General features: G+C 36.6%; 1 protein-coding gene across 1 annotated transcript; it reads left to right on the forward strand.

Moving 5' to 3' along the window:
• Positions 1-16,881: 16,881 nt before the first annotated feature.
• NEUROD1 (neuronal differentiation 1) lies at positions 16,882-20,616 on the forward strand. The gene is made up of 2 exons (XM_075608907.1): positions 16,882-17,035; positions 18,176-20,616. Exon 2 carries the CDS (start codon positions 18,184-18,186, stop codon positions 19,273-19,275), a length of 1,092 nt encoding a protein of 363 aa, XP_075465022.1. The 5' UTR covers positions 16,882-17,035; positions 18,176-18,183; the 3' UTR covers positions 19,276-20,616.
• Positions 20,617-20,903: the final 287 nt, after the last annotated feature.

The following is a 20,903-nucleotide window of genomic DNA, read 5'->3' on the forward strand; positions in this document are numbered from 1 at the left end:
ATTAATTATAAACATTGTTTATAAATATCGTTTTTTCAGTCTTCTAGGAATTAACAAGGTATCTTTTCTGTCCCATAGATGGTTATTATATGCTTATGTGGTTTAACTTCTTTATTACCAATTGTTCTGAACATTAATATGCATAACTATTCAATCAGGAGGTTTACTCCGTACATATAATTTACCAGGCTTGGGAGTCTGCGATTTAATCATCCTGTAAATTGTTCGTTTATCATATGTCAGTGCCAAGGTTTCTTGGCATTTTTAACAATGTTATGTGTTTAGTGTTAATAAAGTTGTTTGTTGATAAAAAGTTTTATACCACACGACATGTCCAGCCAATGAGAATAGACTTTACGTCGACGTGCTTGGCTTCGGCGTCGCACGCTGATGACGTCATTTCTATGACGCCACGGACACCTCGTGGCAGTCCCTATACACTACCTGATGCGCCCTATCTCTGGGGAACGTGCGTCATATGGCCGCGACTGGCAACAGCTGCCGGCTATTGGAGCCGCAACCCACTGATTAGAGGCGCACAGGGTGAGTATAAATAGGCAGTTACTTGATCCCTATGTCACCTTGATAAAGTACACCTGTACGAAACGCGTAGGTGCGTTCCTCTTGTCCTATTTTTGTTCCCTGTATGTGTTATTAGCTTTCAATACAATCTTTATTTTTTATTACTGCGGAGTGGCCTGGTGTGTTTCTTCCTGCTTGACATTGCAGGACGTCTGGAGCTGTGCTCTGTCTGCACCCTCTGCACTTCTAGGCTTTCAATTTTACCAGCTTTAAATTGCAACAGCCTCACACTGATGAGCCACAAAGGTCGAATCACCTGTCTATGAGTAGGTTTACTGTCTATACACTTTAACGCAGGCTGTACTGAAAAGCTGTGTAATGCGGCAGGCATAAGCTTATAGTTGTCCATGTCCAAATGAATTTGAAGCAAAAGGGGACATAGCATGCTCATTTTCATGTAATTTCCCAGCCCCTGGGGTCTGCTCCAGGGCTGGATGACGATCATGCTGTTGTACAATAAAGATGCCGTTGGACCAACTATGGTGTGTGGTTATTGGAGAGGAGTATTGCCTGTGGGGACCATCCTGCACTCAGCAGGATCTTCATGGGATGGAGGCACTGCACAGTAAAGAGATGGAGAAAGCCTGCCCTGTTGCTGTTCCCAAACTAGAACGGCAGAGCCACTCAGACCTCCTGAACCAGCAGCTGAGCTACAGCATCAGGGACAATAACCATGTAGTGGCAGGATCTTCCGTGGCAGGGGGGGAACAGGTGCTACACTAACATAGGACATTTCTTTGACTGTACAAAAAGTTTAATAGGAACCTTATTTTAATGTTTAGAAGAGTTTAACATTGTTTTTAAGTAAATTAAGGCCTCTAGGAACTAAAATAAATCAGCTTTAGGTTGCTAACATTGTAAAGTCATGTGCTGGGGTGTGGTCAAATTACTAGTTTTGTTTGCAATGTTTTGCCAGTGAATGACCACCCTGGTCATTCACTAGATTTTTTTTCTATTTCAGTGAAAAACAACCAAAATTCCACTTTTAAAATAGGCTAGTGAAAATACATCAGATGATTTACTGTATTAGTGGATGGCCAAAAAATGCTTCTATCCAGTGACTGACTGGTTTTATGAATTTACTGAATTAAATGACCGGTCATTAATTGGACATACATACCTACAGTAGGTATTAATACATTTAAATTAGGCCTAGATTAAAGTCATTACAGTACTCTGTGTCATGTCACAGATGGCTGACAATCAAAGAGAATGTGGAAGAAAATATAAACGCTTCCAGTACACCAAAGAACAGCTAGCAAACGCTTTATAAGCTGTACGTGCAGGAACAATACGTGCAAACACCGCTTCTGTTGAGTATGGAATTCCTAAAGACAGTTTAATCAAGAATTTGCATGAAATAACAATAGAAGGGAGAGTATGTGGCCACAACCAGTCCTAAGAACTTGTGAGGAGGACAAACTGGAAAATTGGATATTAGGTGAAGATAAAATGTGTTTTTCCCATGCATCCCAAGGAAGTTAAAGGTGTAGTACACAAGGTTATGGTTGATACCCACCGACAGAACCCATTCACTGACAATAGACCAGGAGATAAATGGCTCAAACTATTTCTGAAGCGACGAACATGCATTAGTAAGCATAATACCAAAATAATCTCAAAAGCTTGGGCCTGCGTAACTGAAAATCAGATCCGGGAATGGTTCAATCACCTGGAGCAGTACATTAATGAAGAAAGCTGACCGGAAGTACTACTGGCAAGCTGCTGGGGCTTAAGCAGTATTGCAATTTCTTTGAAGCTGCAGGTGGCCAGGAGAAGGAATGCATAACAGTTCTTGCCAATTTCTCTGCAAGTGTGAAAGTGGTTCCACACATGGTTGTGTTTTCCTACCAGCGTATACCTTCGCCTTAGCCTAGCAATACACATTCAACCAATCCCTAAACACCTGCCTTATTTCTACCTGGTAATAACCTATACTTTTCCTGCCTAATTCACCAACTTCCCATTAACTAATTACCTTTCAGCCCCTTTGAATGAGGTGAATCAGGGGTCATCCCCATTCCCAAGTCACCCTATGGCTAATTGCCTTTAGTGCTTTCATTTGTATTTTTTGCAGACATTTGGTGATTCTGTTCTGAAAACCTCATCCTTTTCATCCACCCTGTAAATTGTAAAAACTGGCATAGAACTTTCTAAATTCTTCTCTATTTGTTTAGGGACGTACTGGGTTTGACCATATGAGGTTTTTAAACTATAGACATATTGTAAATTGTGCTTTTTTCTCAGTGCCAGAGACAGTAACCTGTCGCTTTATTCCCCTTCTCATAGTATTTTTTTGTCTCGTCCACATCATAGCTTTCTCTGTCCTGTGATTTAGTGACCCACTTAATTGCCCCATAAGGTGTATAAGTTCTAGCAAAGCCTCAGCAGTTAGTGGTTTTAAGTCCCGATTCTATCTCTTGTATTTTCTGGGTTAGTTTCTCAATAACAATTACTCTTTGTTTTGTCTTGTGGGTGGATAACTAATTAGTTCCCCTCTGATCCCACATTTGTGTGCTTTCCAAGTGACCATTTCTGAGGTGTCCTTGAATAGGTTATTTTGAAAGTATTCTCACAGAGTAGTTATAACTTTATCCATTATAGTGGGATCTATTAGGAGAGTCTCATTAATCCTCCACGACCAGTTAGACTTGTTTGGTACCCCCATATGCTATAGTTAACTCTATAGGGGTGTGGTCTGACAACGTTATGGGCTCTATTTTTTCACATCAGTACCATTTCTCTGCTGAACAAAGATGTAGTCTATCCTTGTGTATATTCAGTGGGATTAAAGGTCCTCCAAATGTTTTCTAAGCGGTCTAAGAAAAGGGTCTTGTTGATAGATCTAATCTGATGTTTAAGTAGTGTTGTTTTTCCTGAGGAACTATCTAGGAGTGGGTTGACCGTCAAGTTGAAATCTCTCCCTAAAACCAGACACCCCTCCTTAAACTCACCCATGATTGCTAAAAAGAGCTCTAAGAAGGTTTATTGTCCAACATTTGGGGTATCTTATCTTAGTGGAACTCCATCCAGGCCATCGTGTTATAGTGGAAATAGGTGTGATCTATATGTGATTTTTGGTCTATTATTTCCTTGATACTCCTAGGATCGTTACAGTTGGAGAATATATTTATGGACTTGCTACTGTTCTAATCAGTGTTCTAGAGCACCATACAGCATTTTTTTACATCCTCCTTAAACTCACCCATGATTGCTAAAAAGAGCTCTAAGAAGGTTTATTGTCCAACATTTGGGGTATAGACATTGGTGAAAGTATAGGTAGTATTCTTTATTGTAACCTTTATCAATATGTATCTGCCTTCTGGGTCCATCTTTAGATCATTTATCAAGAAGGGGAGGTTTTGACTTATGAAGATGTCGACACCAATTTTTTTTTAACTTTAGCTGCACTTTTAAAAACCTGGTTAAGTGGTGATCTGATAATTTGGGGTACCAGCTTTTTAAAGTGAGTTTCTTGCACAAAAATCCTCTCTCCTCCCCATTCTTGAAATTCAGGCAATGCTAACCTCGTTTTTCTGGGAGACTTAGCCCTCTTTATGTTAAGGGAGATGAGCTTAAATAACATGTTAAAATATTAGGTGAGCTTTAAGTTAGTGTTCTACAGTTGCCCAAAGTCAGTGTGAGACACCCTAAGCTTAAAATGAAGTTGGTTAATATCCAGCATATTGTAATAGTAAATCCATGTCCTTAGACCTTGCAGAAAAAAGGAGACAAAAAAAGTATAAAAGTACAACCAATAACAGAAAATTACATTGTGGGTTGTTCCTACAACCATCCATCTCGAGACCCTCCTTTCCCTAATAATATAGAAAAAAAAGGAAAGATTTTGAGTAGAGATGTCCCAACTCCCAGCCAGCTTTTCAGAAAGGGAGTTTAGTTTGCCAAACTATATTATCTGATGGGGTAAGTGACAATTCTCCTCCAAAACAGCTCCAACACACTTAACAGTTTTTAACTTACGTTAGCAAACCTTAATATCAACAATTAGATCACGATGTTGAATACTATTGTTTTTAAATAATGCAACACTAGGTAATTAACCTACATACCTGTGAACTAGAGGGACACGCTCTACATACATGTGAGATGCGCCGTCCCCCTTCCCCTCCCCCCACCCCTGCATAAAGCTGCAGACCAAGCAAATCCTAGATGTCTATTTTTTTAAATAAATCAGTTCTGTAGTATGAAAAAATACTTGTAGAAATTACAAAAAAAACTCTGAATTACATTTATAATGTATTATAATGTAACAAGCATTTTTTGTTTCTATAGCAACCCTTTACAAAGTCACATCCCCTTCTTCTTCTGAAACAGGCACTGACATACCATTTTTTGAGCCCTGCCCTCTCCTTAGCAGTGCACCAATTGTATCTAGTGACTGCCTGGTTACATGATCTTCCCCACAGAACTTTGCATCTTTGGTCCTCTTCTGCTGCACTGACAGCCATGTAGTGAATCTTCACCGATCGATCACAGGATAACGGATCGATCGTCAACTTGGCTAATTGCTTATCATTGTGTGGATTGTATAGATGCATAAATTAAAGGGGAAAAAATAAAAAATGGCAGTTTGGACTGCTGCTTTAAGGCCCACTTGGTCCCCAACCAGCCATGCCTGCAGCTCCCGACTCACAGCCGAGATTTGATATGGCAGTTCAGTGTAGCTCCACATTTAGACAGATTTGAGCAGTACATATGTTTTTGTACATCTGATCTGTACGATCCTGACTGAGCACTTGAGCTCCTATTAGCATATCTATCCCAGGCTTGGAAACCGCTGTAGTATTACCAGTGCAAAATTTATGGGAGACTTATCCACTCATTTACTGTACATTACTTAATACTTAGGAACTATTTTAAGTGGCTATCCTCACTGCACTGGTATTAGCTGCTAATTATTCAACACTGCAACAATCAGATGTACTTTATCAGCTGGTAGTATTGCACTTCAGCGGTACATACATTTTATACATCTGATCTGCACGATTTGGAGCACGCTCTAATTAGCACATTGATCCCAGGCTTGGGAATCATTTGTGACTTGTTTTATATTTGATACCTACCTCCTTCGTTGCGTAGTGTTACAATACACGCGGAGGCTACTTTGTCTTGCTTTCAGACTAGTACTGGATAAAGAATATACCCATGTATATGCTAAACAAATATTTAAAGCTGCAGTTCAGTCTTTTTTTTTTTTTTTAATGTATTTTTTTACTTCAATAGTTTTATGTGTGCAATCTCTAATTACCTAAAGAACTGTATAGCTGCCGGTCAATTCGTTCTCCATGTATTGATAGGTCGAAATTTGGTGACATAATTAGTGAAGGGATCTGTTTATATTCTGCTTGTCTGTCAGTGGAAGCTCATGAATATTCATGAGCAATTCTGCACTGACATGTGCTAGAGGGAGGGCAGGGCTGACAAAGGGGTGTGCCAGGGCTTGTGACAGGACATGAAGGGGCAGTGCCTTACAAATGGTTGTTAAAATAGAATACAAGAAAATTGGTCTTCAGAGTTGTTTTTTTAAAAACAGAAAAGGCTAAAAGTATTTTTTCTTACTACAGAACTGATTTATTAAAAAAAACACACATGCAGGATATTGACTGAACTGCAGCTTTAACACAATTATTTATGCTAGATAAAATGGAAGCCGAAACCAATAAAGCACTAAAGACGGAAACACTATTTAAAAAATGGGATCCCTTTATTGAAATGTTACCAGACCAAAGAGGTTGTGATGCAGGTGTTTGGCCACACGTTGTGGTATTTACTAAGAAGTCTGATACATGAGAGGCCCAGAAGGTGATGAGGGGGGGAAAGAATAAAACATCTAAAGCCTGTTATCCTTAGATAATATTAGGACATATAGCTAAGAAACAACCAATTGAACTGTGGGTAAGGGGGAAGATGTACAGATGGAAATACAAATCCAGGATGCAATGCAGATAGAACTGACTTATCGATTGAATACTTAAAGTAGTTGCCCCGGGGAGGGTGGTTAGGCCTCCCAGGAAGATAGCAGGAGGCGTTAACCCCTTAATTACCATAGCAGTTCCTACCCACTAAGGTTACTGGCCAGTAGATAGTTTTTTAAATGTTGGTGCCACTGAGGAGGAGGAAGAGGATGGTCTTTGAAAATAAACTTTTATCTGAATCACTTGAATTTCATTTAAAACCTTCATCCTGGCAGGATGACAATTGATTGCCAATGTGGCTATCCGTGCCCCCCCCCCCTCGCCCGCCCCCATTGAGGGCATAGGTAACCACAGTGAGAATCAATCGATTTGATGGCTATTTGGTTTTATTGTAATGCATACAATAAACTATTGAACTATTGAAATACAATAAATTATTGTATTTTGTAATGTGTAATTTTTAAGTTTCAAAAATTAGCAAAAGCACTATTAGCCAGATCTGGCTAATACGACTATTGCCAATTATTGTATGTGATGGGGTTAGAACGGGTGGGTGAAGGGGGTGGTTGCCGCCAGAGAGGGTGGTTAGGCCTCCCGGGAGGTAGCAGGGAGGTTAACCCATTAATTACCATAGCGGTTACTACCCACTAAGATAATGAAGGGGTTACTGGCCAGTAGTTAGTGTTTTAAATGTTGGTGCCACTTAGGAGGACGAGGATGAGAACGGCCTTCATCCTGGTCGGGGTAAGTACTACTTTTATTTACTTTTAGTTCTCATTGATTGCTTTTGAATGGGAAAAAGACCTATTATCCAGATCTGGCAAATGGGGATTTTGCCCATTACTGTGTGTGGTGTTGTTTTGGGTTTTGGGGAGATTAAGAAGGTAGTTGCCCCCAGAGAGGGTGGTCAGGCTGTTAGCCACTAAGGTAATGAAGTTCTGCTTTTTTTTTTTTTTTTTAGAGCATATATGTGTAATGTATTCTTAAAAATACCTATGACTTTATTTCTACTGTATACCAGGGCAAAGTGTGGTCAGTTTTAGAGTCTATTCGGTAAGACAATGTGCCTTGTTGATATTTTTATAAAAAGAATCTAAAAAAAATCAATATTAGGAAGTTGCCAAAAATGTTATATAAGGATTCTGTACAAATAAAATAAAACATTTGTATTTCTTTATTTTTTTGTTACATACAGAGTAAACACATCTCAAATCTGAAAATTATTATTGTAGCACCAAAGATTAATTTGAGTGTTTGCAGTACATTCATACTTTTACTTCTTTTGGATAAAATGTGAACAATGATTTCTAAACAAAACATCATCTTGATTGTACTTATTTCCTATATACAGTTAACTTATAATAATTATGTTTTATGTATATTTTCTCTAGTCTTATTGTCTGATCTGCAATATTCTATTAAGCTTTACTATCTATGAAAAATAGTGTTCATTTCTTTCTAGTAAATGTCCAGTTGAAAACTAATTAATACATCTAAAATGTTTTGATTTGAATGAAGTTTGCACTCCAATAAAATTCAAACACGTTTTGCAACATTACAAAATTATATGTATCCCTTTGTATAAAATGTTGCCTTTGAACAATGTTTTCATATCCAAGTTTACTTGCAATCATAAAAGTTACATATATTAAGATGTTCTATTACATCTGCCGCCACAAAGAGTCGCTGTGTTATTATGAAGTGCAAGAGTCCAAGAGTAAATCATTTCCATGTATTCACTTCAGATGCACTGATTTCAAGACATCAAGTGTTGCTCCACAATACGAAATATTAAGCATACGACAAAGTAAATGACAATCCTTCCAATATTAATGTAAAAGAAATAGATCTTAACTTGAAAGAACTGTGAAGCTGTGAAACTGCTGATTGAAATGGTTGTTCATTTTAAACAGTTATTTGAAAATAAATATAAATGTATCAAAATGACCAATACAATCCCAACGTTGGGTGCTTATTCTTAAAGTATGCTTAAATATAGAACTGAGTGTAATGTTTTTGCATGTATCGGGATTTAAAGTATGCCAAAATCAATTAAAAGTTTATGTATTTAAAATTATATTTATTTTTTTATTTCAGCAAACAAACGCAAATTAATTTTTTTTAAATGAATTTCTATCTTCCAAACCCCTTTTGTTGTCTAGTAAACTTTAAAGTCAATACATTATTACAAAATCAACCCCAGTTTTGTTGTAAATCGGAATTAACTTTAATACAATTTCACTGAATAAACATAGTCGGTTGGATAAATCTATACATGACAAATTCCCGGGGAAAGATGGAAAATCTATTTGCACATATATAATGTAAAGCATTATACTCTTCCAAATACACTGCAGATTAAAACTCCACAATCTACCTGGCTAGCAATGAAGCTATGGGAAGAGGAAGTATTTAAATTGTCTTGAATTAAGTCTCTCTTTTCCTCCCCTAGAATTACTGTACTTGCCATTGTAACAACCGAACGTGCTCTTAAAAAAAAAGTCTATAATAGGTCTGCAATGGTTAACACTTCATTTAAAAAAAAACCTGTTACTTAGTTACTTTAACAAGCTCAAATTACCACAATGTCTGGAATTAAATTCTTGATACCTAGATACGGATAAGGTTAGTACACTCTATGATGGCTTTTTTAACCCCACTTATTATGAGGCACGTACATTTTGCATTCTTAAATGTAATATATATATATATATATATATATATATATATATATATATATATATATATATATATATATATATATATATATATTCTATATTCTATATATATTCTACTATTCTACTCAACCCTTGCAAATACTGTAGATCTAATCAGAAATGAAAAATAGTCTACACAACAGGCAGGTGCAGGTGCAGGCAGCAGGTGGCTTTTATGTTCGCCGAAAAGGTAGATTTGGATGGAGATGTTTTGTAATAATGTTAAACGTATTAAATCGTGAGCCGAGCTGTGTGATTTTCCATGCCAAAATCATCTGTACAGCATGGTGTATTAAGTGAAAAAGGCAAGGAATTAATCAGTGGAGTAACTAATTAATACAAATCTGCATTTTGCATAAGCAATTAGGACGCGTACAAGTGCAATGAAAGAGGAAGTTTTATTCATTTAATCTCAGTATCTGTTCAAGCGGAAAAATCCACCAGGCAGAGCACTGGGTCCATGCTTGGAATTTGTTCCCTTTTGATTAGTTAAAGGGATTGAAAGGTCAAATTATCAATATTTGATTCAAATGTAAATGCATTTGTTAAAGAGCAAAACAAATGCGCTTTTAAGTACCAGGTTAGCAACAGGGGGGTTGTCTGTTATAAGCAATATCTTTCAAAATCAGGACAAAGGTACATGTATAATGTATAAAAATACATCATTCTGAAAGTTTATACCAAAAACTATACAATAATAAAGTATTATCCTATCCAGTAATGCCATTTCTCCCAGATGTAAGGTCAGAATTTAGCCATTTATTTTACACGACTTTGACACGAACGTGACATCCTTAAAATTATGGATATTGGTACCAAAAAGTTATGCATTTTAATGTGAACATATTGTCAACAATAAGCAACATGTGAAACTAGATTACTGTTCAATTTCACTCATATTATTACAGTTGGAATGCAATTAGACTTAAAAGTATGAAATAATATATGTGGAGAATTAATATACACTACAAAATACTACTTGTGTGTTTAAAAAATCATCATCAAAATGTTGTTATTATTATATTACATATGTTATTATTATAATACATAGTAACCTGCTTATTTTGTATACAATTGTTCATAATATAAGAACAGGGAATACATGCAATCCTCTAGAGAGGTATTGCAAGTGATGTTACTCAGCAAATAAATCCATCCAACTCAAGCAGGGCAAAGAGCTGTCAGTGGTACTGAATTTTAAACGCCTTCTGTGCGCTCTTATATTTCCCATACCTTCTCTCTTCTAATAGTCCCTATGCACTTTATTGTCATTTTTATTTTTTATTTTAAACCACTATTATATTTATTACTTTCAAAGATCGAGCAAGTGAAAAACAAAATATGATTACAATAACACGTGTTCTTGACCTTATCCCTTAAAACGGAGAATTTCTGAAACTTAACAAAAAAAAAAGTCCGGGAAACTTTATAGAGGTTATAAATGTATTTTTAGACTGAGGCAGAATTTAAATTGACAGTGCTTTAGTCTAGATATCACACGCTTCAAGGAAATAACTACTTCACTGTTACCTAGCTATTGGTTCCACGTTGAACCCTGTAAATCTGTCTCTTAGGTTGTGTTGGGAACAGATGTTAAGCACGATCACTAAGTAAACACTATGTGCATTCAGTGCGAACTAAAAACTGAGATGTACAACTACAGTACATCACAGAGAGAGAGAGAGAGGAGCAGAAAAACAGGTCATCAGAAACTACACTAAAAGTGGGGAAATGGCCAAGAAAAATGAAAGCAAGACAAAGCTAGAATATAGGTCCTTGAAGCCTATGTAGTTACTGTACATTATAGTGAGGAACGAATTACAGCCCCCCCCCTTCCGCTCCCCCCAGTCTAGTTCATTTCCCTCCCTGCTTATTAAACAGTATAATGTAGATGTGAACAGCCTGAAACAAAATGTGGCATGGTCTAAATCTGAAAAGGCCAAAGAAGAACTGAAGAATACTGTAAGTGAAGGAGTGTATCTGACCAAAAAGATAACCTACTGTAGTACTTCGTGTTTCATAAATATATCACTAGGGAGAATAAAAGCAGAAAAACAAAACTCTTGAACTTGTGCAATTAAAGACTCTTACAAAGGAACACACACATTAGATAGATACTGTAGATAGATAGATAGATAGATAGATAGATAGATAGATAGATAGATAGATAGATAGATAGATAGATAGATAGATAGATAGATAGATAGATAGATAGATAGATAGATAGATAGATAGAGGCTATATATCTTTAAAACAAGCTTAATTTCAAAACACCCATCCTCTATATTCCTCTATGTCCTGACTGCTGCTATTTACCAATTTTATGTTTATGTTCATTTGATTTAACAAAATATACAACCAAGTGGGACAGTGTGACAGTAAAACAGACATAGCTGTAAAAGTAAATCATTTACCAAAGAATAATCTCAGCATAATAGCTTTAAGCGATTTGGGGGTGAAATCTATTTTTTTCGCTCTCGCAGGTGCAATCTGAATCAATTAATTTAATTAAGATAATGCCGCATGCCCTGGAGATTTACATGGACTGTGTTTGCCCTGTATATTTTAATAACGGGCAAGCCTGTTTATTTATAGGGTGGCTTTAATTGCAATATATACGGATTTACAAAGCAGAGCGATTTTGATGGAATAATGCATATGTGTCACATTTATATTATGCATAATTTAGCTTCAATAAAATATAATAAAGTCATATGTCCTGACCTATATTAAAGCGAGGTATCAACTGCACTAAGGTGAAACGGAAATGAAATTTGAGTAATATATCAGTATTAAGCAGTTCATAGAAACCATATAGGGATGTGATCATTAAAGATCTTTTCGGCTTTACTGTGTTAATGTAGAGCAACAATTTATGGAAAGTCAATAGGAATTCCACTCTTAAAAGGTATAAATATACAGGGGATAAGAGTTCATTAGGAAGGATGGTTCTAGTCTGCTAAAAGGAAAGGTCAATGCAAGGCAATGCAAGATGAAATGCCTTTCTATACAGACTGACTTTCAATACAATGTAAGATGAAATGCCTTGCTGTAGACTGGGTTTCCAAGATACTGTATAAGTGACATAACTTGACAGTGCTATTGAAGGCAGTCTTGGTTTAAAATATGGCTATATTTTAATTTCTCCTTTTTATGGAAGTATATTTATTAAAAAAATGGGTTAATTTAAATTAGCATTCATATGTGTTTTTTGACATTAGTAATGATCATTTGGAAGGGTTAATGAGGCTGGGATTAAAATATATATTTGTTTATTTGTATACCTTCAAATTTTACACTAATCCATTGGGGCATCTATGTTATATAAAGGGTTAATTTGGATTACCGTTAATTGGGTCTGCTCCTATTGTTAGATGATGTAGACATCGTTCAGGATTAGTGGAGGATAGATGGCTGTACTCTCATGTTAGCCTGGAATACTTTGGTATGGATGAATAAATGACTAGGGCTTCCATAATCAGTTAGACTCGGGGGATAAATAAATGGCAGGTTGCCTCCAGTAGTCAGTTGGGATTTGGAGGGGGGTTATTGGGTTATAAAGGATTGAGATCTGCTGGGTCGGTTGGGCTTAAGGCCACAGCCTGCATGCCTCCTGGGGTTTGCTCATCCAGCCATAAAAGAGGCTTTTGTTGAGAGCGTGTGCAGTTCGCGTGCCTCTCTCAGGACAACAGTCCTGTTGGAGAGGGTTGAGAGTAGGGAGTGATTGCGACTCAAGGGGGGTACAGGCTGTGGGCTAGAAAGGATAAGCATAAATCCAATAAATAGTGCTAGGCTTTTCTGCAGAGGTTGTAGAACAGACACAACACACATATATGGGACACCGAAATATTACTAACAAAGACACTTCTCTGTTATGCTGTACAGATCAGACACACAACCACACAAAGTTACATAAAATGTTGAGAAATTACTGATATCATATATTGTTATACCTATGGAAGAGCAGAACCTGATATAAAAAGTAATACACGGGAGAACTAATGGTACTAGAAATTAAATGGTGCATTAAAAAGAGGAAGACTCAAACTAATTGTCTAGCTCGGGTGGCTAACTCCAGTCCTCAAGGGCAATCTAAAGGCAGGGTATTAGGGATATCCCTGCTTCAGCACAGGTGGCTCAGTCTGTCAGTCAGTCATTTTGACTGAGCCACCTGTGCTGAAGCAGGAATATCCTTAAAACCTGACCTGTTGGTGGCTTTTGAGGACTGGAGTTGGCCACCCCAGGTCTAGCTAATTGACCCTATATTTAAAGGGACATCTGGAGAAGCGTATGTTGTCTTTTTAAAACTCTTTCAAAGGAAAATATCTGATAATATTTCAGCGCAGTCCAATACAATAATACAGAACTTTAAAAAATTACTTGATATTAATATTGTTAAACTATTGCCAGACAACCTAAACATACACATACACATTTGCACCAGCTCAGAGCAGATCTACCATATTTACCCTATCTGGCTGTGAACAAGTTAACATATATATGTAGCTTAGAAACCAGAAGGTTCTATGAGCCTTTGACCTAGACCTGGTGTTGCTATGATTCATTTCTCCAGTTCCCCACTATCACTCCTGTCTCTCCCAAAAGTACACACACAATTCAACAAACCTGCTTTGCCCATCTGTCAGTCTGCGAAAATGTCTAGTAGGAGCAGTTCTCTGACATTAGCTACCTGTATCTATATATTTCACTAGAGTCTAAGACTAAAACAAAATGTACAGCCTATATCTGTATTGTGTTATTTTTTTTCATACAAACAGTATATTATTATTTACAGTACAATAATTCGTAGTATAAGCAAAATTACAATAGTGAAAGAGACATATATATTACTTTGTGTTGTCAAAACATACAGATATGCAGAGAATTATGTTCTATTTAATCTTCCTATAAATATATAAATACATTTCTTCAAATAAGGTATGTAGTGTATAGCTAAATGGGCATTGCATTTTGCAGTTGAATGTACTTGGATAGGCACATTGTGTTGCATAATCCCCATAAAAGGTTTGACTTTAAGTGCAGCTTAAACTATTTGAACTGAAACAGTGTGTATCAAATCGATATTAAGTAAATTGGGACTGTATGAAAAGACCTTTCATACCTGAAATAAATTAAATCAAATACAAGTGATGTGGATTGCTTTTGTGATATATATATATATATTCATATATATATATATATTACATGAATAATAATAACATAATAACAATAACTAAATGATCCACGGTTTTAATTTTCATCAAACCATTGAAGTGTGTTATTAATTATAATCTATCAAAGGTAGGAATGTGTATGACATTTCAAATAAAGACAGTAGCTGCAAGGAAATATTAAGTGGAGTGACTTAAAACAATGAATGAGAAGGATTTTACATCTGGCAATAAATTGGACTATTTTACTGGCTAGATACAAATCCAAAGCTTCCAGAAGCCAAGAGACAAATGATTTCTGATTGAATCCGGGGATAAAGTGTCCCTCTGATAAAGCTTCCAGAGTGCAGACCATTTACAAAATAAATTAACCCTGTAACTACTGTATGCAAGCTGTTGAGAAGGTGCCACTGTGTAACTCAGCGGTATACTAACTATATATATATACATATATATATATATATATATATATATATATATATATATATATACATATATATATATATATATATATATATATATATATATATATATATATATATATATATATATATATATATATAAAGCACTGTATATACTGTGGGCTCTCCATTCATTTTTATTCACACTAATACACATACACACTCTTTCTTCACTTGCTTTCAGTAACCTTTTGACACCTCTAGCCATAAAACACATACACACTGGGGGAAGGAACAGCACAGATAACATTCCAAGAGACACTGTTTTTAAGTATACCTTTTGCTTCATTCATTGTAACATCGCCGGAAGAAGAGATCAGTGTATCTCGAAAGCTCGCACAAATAAAAGCATTTCTTTAGCCACAGAACGGTATCGTCTATTTATTTTTTGATTATTGAAGCTCGGCTAACACGGTACTGATACATATATATATATAACAAATATATAACAAATAATTCAAGATATTTATTAGGGCAATATCCCCAAAACCTATGATGACACCTTTATGTGGGGTTATCTATAGTTACTTTTTCATGTCCCTGTTTCATAGTCTCTATTCTGTATTATCTATTTTGAAATGCATAGGCAGTCCCCTAATACAAAGGAAAAAATATTTACATAATGACAAGGAATTTAATGGGTTGGTGGGCTTATTGTTTATTCTCTTGTGCTTTATGATTAATTACAGGCAGCATAAAATAACAGATAATTAGTTTCTTTGGAAGAAAGCAAAATGTCACGGCATCATAGCCACATATGTGTGTAGTATGTGTATGTGTGTATGTATGTATGCATGTATGTATGTATGTATATATATATATATATATATATATATATATATATATATATATATATATATATATACTGGATCACCTTGGCACCTCTGCACCTTAGTTACCTGGGAGTATAATGTGATTAGGCGAGAGTATCCTAAAACAATGTCCAGTCAATAAGTCAAACCATCTAGGACTAACTTTAAACTAAGAATTCATGCAACAAACTCAAGAGCATTCATTACAAATGAATCAGACTGGACCATGTAAGATGCACCTCAGATGGTGAGCCAACTGAGCACAGCGTTCTGTTGGTGCAGGCCCTATCTATCCATGTTACTATATGTTATTACTAATCATTTGTATGTATTTTACAGTTGTGCATTGTTTATTTTGCATGAGAGAATAGAGATGAGAGACAGGGTAAGATATAGAGACAGATAGAGAGGATGATCCACATACAGATAGAGAAAGAGATGGAAGAAAACAAAACATACATTGAGGGAGGGAGAGCGAGAGAGAGAAGCAAAGGCGACGGTAAGAAAAGAGGCACAAACAAGGTCAATATAAAATGAAGTAATGTGTGTAAGTGCTGGAATCTCCTGCAGGCAGCAGGACAGGACGGGGTGTCTGTCATTAGAGACACTGTGCGGATCTAGGGGGGGGGGGGGGGGGCACCGAGAGGTTTCAGTGCGAGGCAGAGTGACTCCTCCAGCCTCCTCCGGCCTCCCTCTGCCTCCTCCGGCCTCCCTCTGCCTCCTCTAGTCTCCTCCGGCCTCCTGCTGCCGCCCCTTCTGTCGTGTCTTTGTACACAATGCGCGGCTTGTCGGCTCCTTTCTGTGAGAGGCTGCCTGCGCGTGAAGGGGTTAACCTATCCTGCGGGTACAAACAGGTTCGCAGAGTCTGTAACTGGCGACAGATGGCCACTTTTTTTTTTTTTCTGGCCACAAAGGGATGGAGCGGAGAGCGGCGCTGAATACAAATGGCAGACTAGGGGAGGGAGTGTGTGGGGAGGGGGGGAAGGGGGGAGCGAGTCACGTGACACCCGGGTCGTTTGACTGACTATGGGTGACCATATGGCGCGTGCCGCTGAAAGTTGGGGGCGGAGCCTGAATTGATCACATTTTTTTTTAACTTGGGCGCTAGAGGAGTGAAGCGCGCATGCGCAGAGCATCCTCGATAGGGATAGCTAGATGCTTCCGCACCTCTCCCCCTCACCCTCCCTCCTTCCCTCCCTTATCTGTAAGCGTCACAGGACCCGCTATAAAACCCGGGAGTCTCATCACAGCCCCCCAGAAATAAGAAAAAAAACACTCAGATCTGCAAAGAAACTCTACTCTATATGACTGGAGGGGTTATGAGACTATAACTGCAAAGGATTTACTAGAATAAAGGTAATGTTACTTTATGACCTATCTCCCCTTTATAATATTCATCTATTCTTTTATTAAATAATCATTTTTTTTTTTAAATTAAAAAAAAAAAATAATCACTACATTTTAATAATTAGATTAGGTTAAACCTGCTGGCCACTGTTAACCTTTTGTTCATTTTTAATTCATTTGTATCATATCCTTTTTTATGAGAAGACTATTAAGATCTCAGATAGAAATTGATTAGCTAGTAGAGCTACTAACATTGATTAAATAAGGAAAACTCTAGAGTTGATTGAGGTTCTCCTACTAAATTAGTTTTTATGTAGGTGAAACATGACAGCATTGTCTCCTATATTGTTGCTAGGGTTTCTGGACAGTGAAACATAAGCAGGAATTTATTTTACAGAGTGTGCGTTAAGGTAGACGTATAAAGGAATACTGTACTTTGATCAGGTTGTGAAGAAGTGGTGTTAAAGGGAGAACATATGCTACCTGTTACAGTGTGAGGAGACAGCCACATCTCCAGCAGGCACTTAGCAATCAATTCAATTGTTGAATTACAAATCTGTGCTCATCTACTTACCAACTACATTAGATCATACCATCCAGTAACTGAGATATCAAGTGTTTCCTTTATATATTAAGTAGGTTTTGTGTACTTTTATGAATCAGATCAGTATAGAAAAAAGACTTGCGATGAAATCTATCTAGTGCACTGCAGATGGGGTATCTTCTTTATTATAAAAGATAGATTCTGCATCTGATCCCCTCAGAGGAGTACACCTGCGCATGTTCCATATATAATTATTTTTGCATGAGATTTTCAAATTAATCATGGGAAAGAAACAAAAATAAATTCATGTTATCCTAAAATTAAATGTCAAAATACTTCTGGTTGTAGGTATTATTTGCTGAATTAAATCATGTCAATCATATTGCCTTAATCTACTTAAATTCAGCAATAATACCATCAAGTTGCAAAACAATATTTAAACAAAGATCTTTGGAAGATAAAGTGATTATTTAGTATTTAAGTGCCTTAATAGTTTTTTTTGTCATCTTTTATTTTATATAGCGCATGTGATCTGTGGTGCATTTTTAACATATGGTATACAGATAAAAGTTGCAAGTTTTTTTTTTGTTTTTTTTTTTATACAGACTTGAAAATGACAAAATCCTATCGAGATAATGGGTTGATAATGCCCGAAACCCAGGTCTCAAGAGGTTGGGCGGATGAATGTTTGAGCTCCCATGATGAGCACGATGTAGAGAAAAAGGAGGAAGAGCTGGAAGCTCTCATGAAAGATGAAGAAGATGAAGACTCCCTGAAGCATCACAATGGAGGGGAGGAGGAGGAGGAGGAGGAGGACGATGATGAAGATGATGATGATGATGACGATGACGATGAAGACGACGAAGACGATGATGATCAGAAACCCAAAAGACGTGGACCTAAGAAGAAGAAAATGACTAAAGCGCGAATGGAGCGCTTCAAAATGAGGCGAATGAAGGCTAATGCCAGGGAGAGGAACCGCATGCATGGTCTTAACGATGCTCTGGATAGCCTACGCAAGGTTGTCCCCTGCTACTCCAAAACCCAAAAGCTGTCCAAGATAGAAACGTTGCGCTTGGCTAAAAACTACATCTGGGCTCTTTCTGAGATTTTAAGGTCTGGGAAAAGTCCCGACCTGGTGTCCTTTGTGCAGACCCTCTGCAAAGGTTTGACCCAACCCACCACTAACCTGGTAGCTGGATGCCTTCAGCTGAACCCCAGAACTTTTCTTCCAGAGCAGAACCAGGATATGCCACCACATATGCAAGCGGCAAGTGCTTCCTTCCCTTTGCATCCTTATCCATATCAGTCGCCTGGTCTTCCTAGCCCTCCCTACGGTACCATGGACAGCTCTCATGTCTTTCATGTCAAACCACACTCCTATGGTGCAGCGTTGGAGCCCTTTTTTGAAAGCACTGTCAATGACTGCACCAGCCCTACTTTTGATGGGCCCCTCAGCCCACCCCTGAGTGTTAATGGGAACTTTTCTTTTAAACACGAGCCTTCATCGGAGTTTGATAAAAATTATGCCTTTACCATGCACTATCCTGCAGCTAGTTTAGCAGCAGCTCAAGGTCACGGATCACTGTTTTCCAGTGCTGCACCTCGCTGTGAAATCCCCATAGACAGCATCATGTCATATGATAGCCATTCACACCACGAAAGAGTCATGAGTGCCCAACTTAATGCCATTTTTCACGATTAACTGTTGAAAGATCAAATGAAGGAAACTAATGTAATTAACTGTGCTTTACAGTAATTGTCTTGTTTACAAACTGGCAGCCCAATGGGTACCATTGCTGCAAAGTGCAAATGTCCCATGCTTCAAGTGATACTCTTATATCTATGGTCTTTACTGCCTTTAGAAGTTGGGATCTAGTGTTCTTGTTCACCTGACATATTATTTTTAATAAGCCCTTCTATTCAAGAGCTACTCTCTAAATTTTGAGTATATACACTATATTCATATTGTGTTATTTATCTCATCCGGGTAAACAAAATCATAAGCAATAATTAGGATCTATGCAATTTTTAAACGAATAGTGGGCCAATTAAATAAATATATATAAATATATTTTTCAACCAACATTTTAGTACTTATCTTACCCATGCTGAATTATTTTGTTGTGATTTTGTACAGAATTTGTAATGACTTTTTATAATGTGAATTTCCAATTTTAAACCATGCAGCTTCATCAATTTTATACATATGGGAAAGTAGAATGATATCTAATTTATACAAAATAATTGCAACTAATTTAAACCAGCGGAAAAGTGCTTAGAAAGATGTTGTGTTGCCTTAGCACTTCTTTCCAGTACAATTACAGAATCACACATTCTTATCAGACTTTACTTTTAAGCGAACCCATTATCATTGAATGTGATCAAAACAATGCATTTTATTTTCTAGGTCACATACATTTAATTCATCCAATTGCACAAGTCCCCATATCATAATTTTCAAAACAAAAGCTGCTTGACTATCACTAACACATTTGCACTGGTTTTCTTTCTAGATTCTCAAAGGAATCTGTAATTTTTAAAAGAAACAAACAAAAAAATGAATAAGAAAATGGTGTTCCAAAAATAAAAAAATAATGCATGATTTCATATAGCTTCAATCATAATTGTTTTCTATGAAACCTAAATTAATTAAATTGCTATGTGTGGGCTATATACAATTGTCACTTAGTGCAGTAGTTCAAACCACTACAATTCATTTGATCCGTGATTAGAATAATAGCTATCGCATGTTAATACAGTCAGAATAAGTGCTGTCTGAAGTGTAATGCTGGTTCAACTGGATTTCATTTGTACTGTAATTTTGTTTGTAATCTTGTATATTATGATGTACTGCACATTGGGGTTTATAGCACACACATCAATTAAAACGAAATAGTATTGGACATTTGGTTAAATGTTGCATTTATTATCCAATATGATTTTTTTATTAGTGTAAGTAATTCCTATGGGATTATTGTTTTTCTCTGATAGTTCTTGAAAGTGCAACGTATATTATTTGTAGAATAAAATTATTAAAACAAGATCTGATTTTTTCTTCTTTTCAATGTCCTCTTCTAGCACTAGCTAACCATACTAAAAAAAACTTTACAAATGAGTAGATAACTATGTACACTTTACAAATATAACTAAACGAATTATGTTTTTTTTTTTTTATTCATGTTGCATTTTTACTGTTAATAACAGAACCTTATTATGGATTCAAATAAGTATGAAACAACGGGGGAAACGTACAGATATTTATGCTATTCCCTTTTAAAACAATAGGATTGTAACTGTGATTTGTATAAAACAATTTTCACTTACTCAGGC

The sequence above is a fragment of the Ascaphus truei genome, chromosome 7 (assembly GCF_040206685.1).
Source record: "Ascaphus truei isolate aAscTru1 chromosome 7, aAscTru1.hap1, whole genome shotgun sequence".
Taxonomy (NCBI): Eukaryota; Metazoa; Chordata; class Amphibia; order Anura; family Ascaphidae; genus Ascaphus; species Ascaphus truei.

Excerpts from the sequence above, each read along its gene's own strand:
- NEUROD1 (XM_075608907.1), top strand. The coding sequence starts at position 18,184 with ATGACAAAATCCTATCGAGATAATGGGTTGATAATGCCCGAAACCCAG.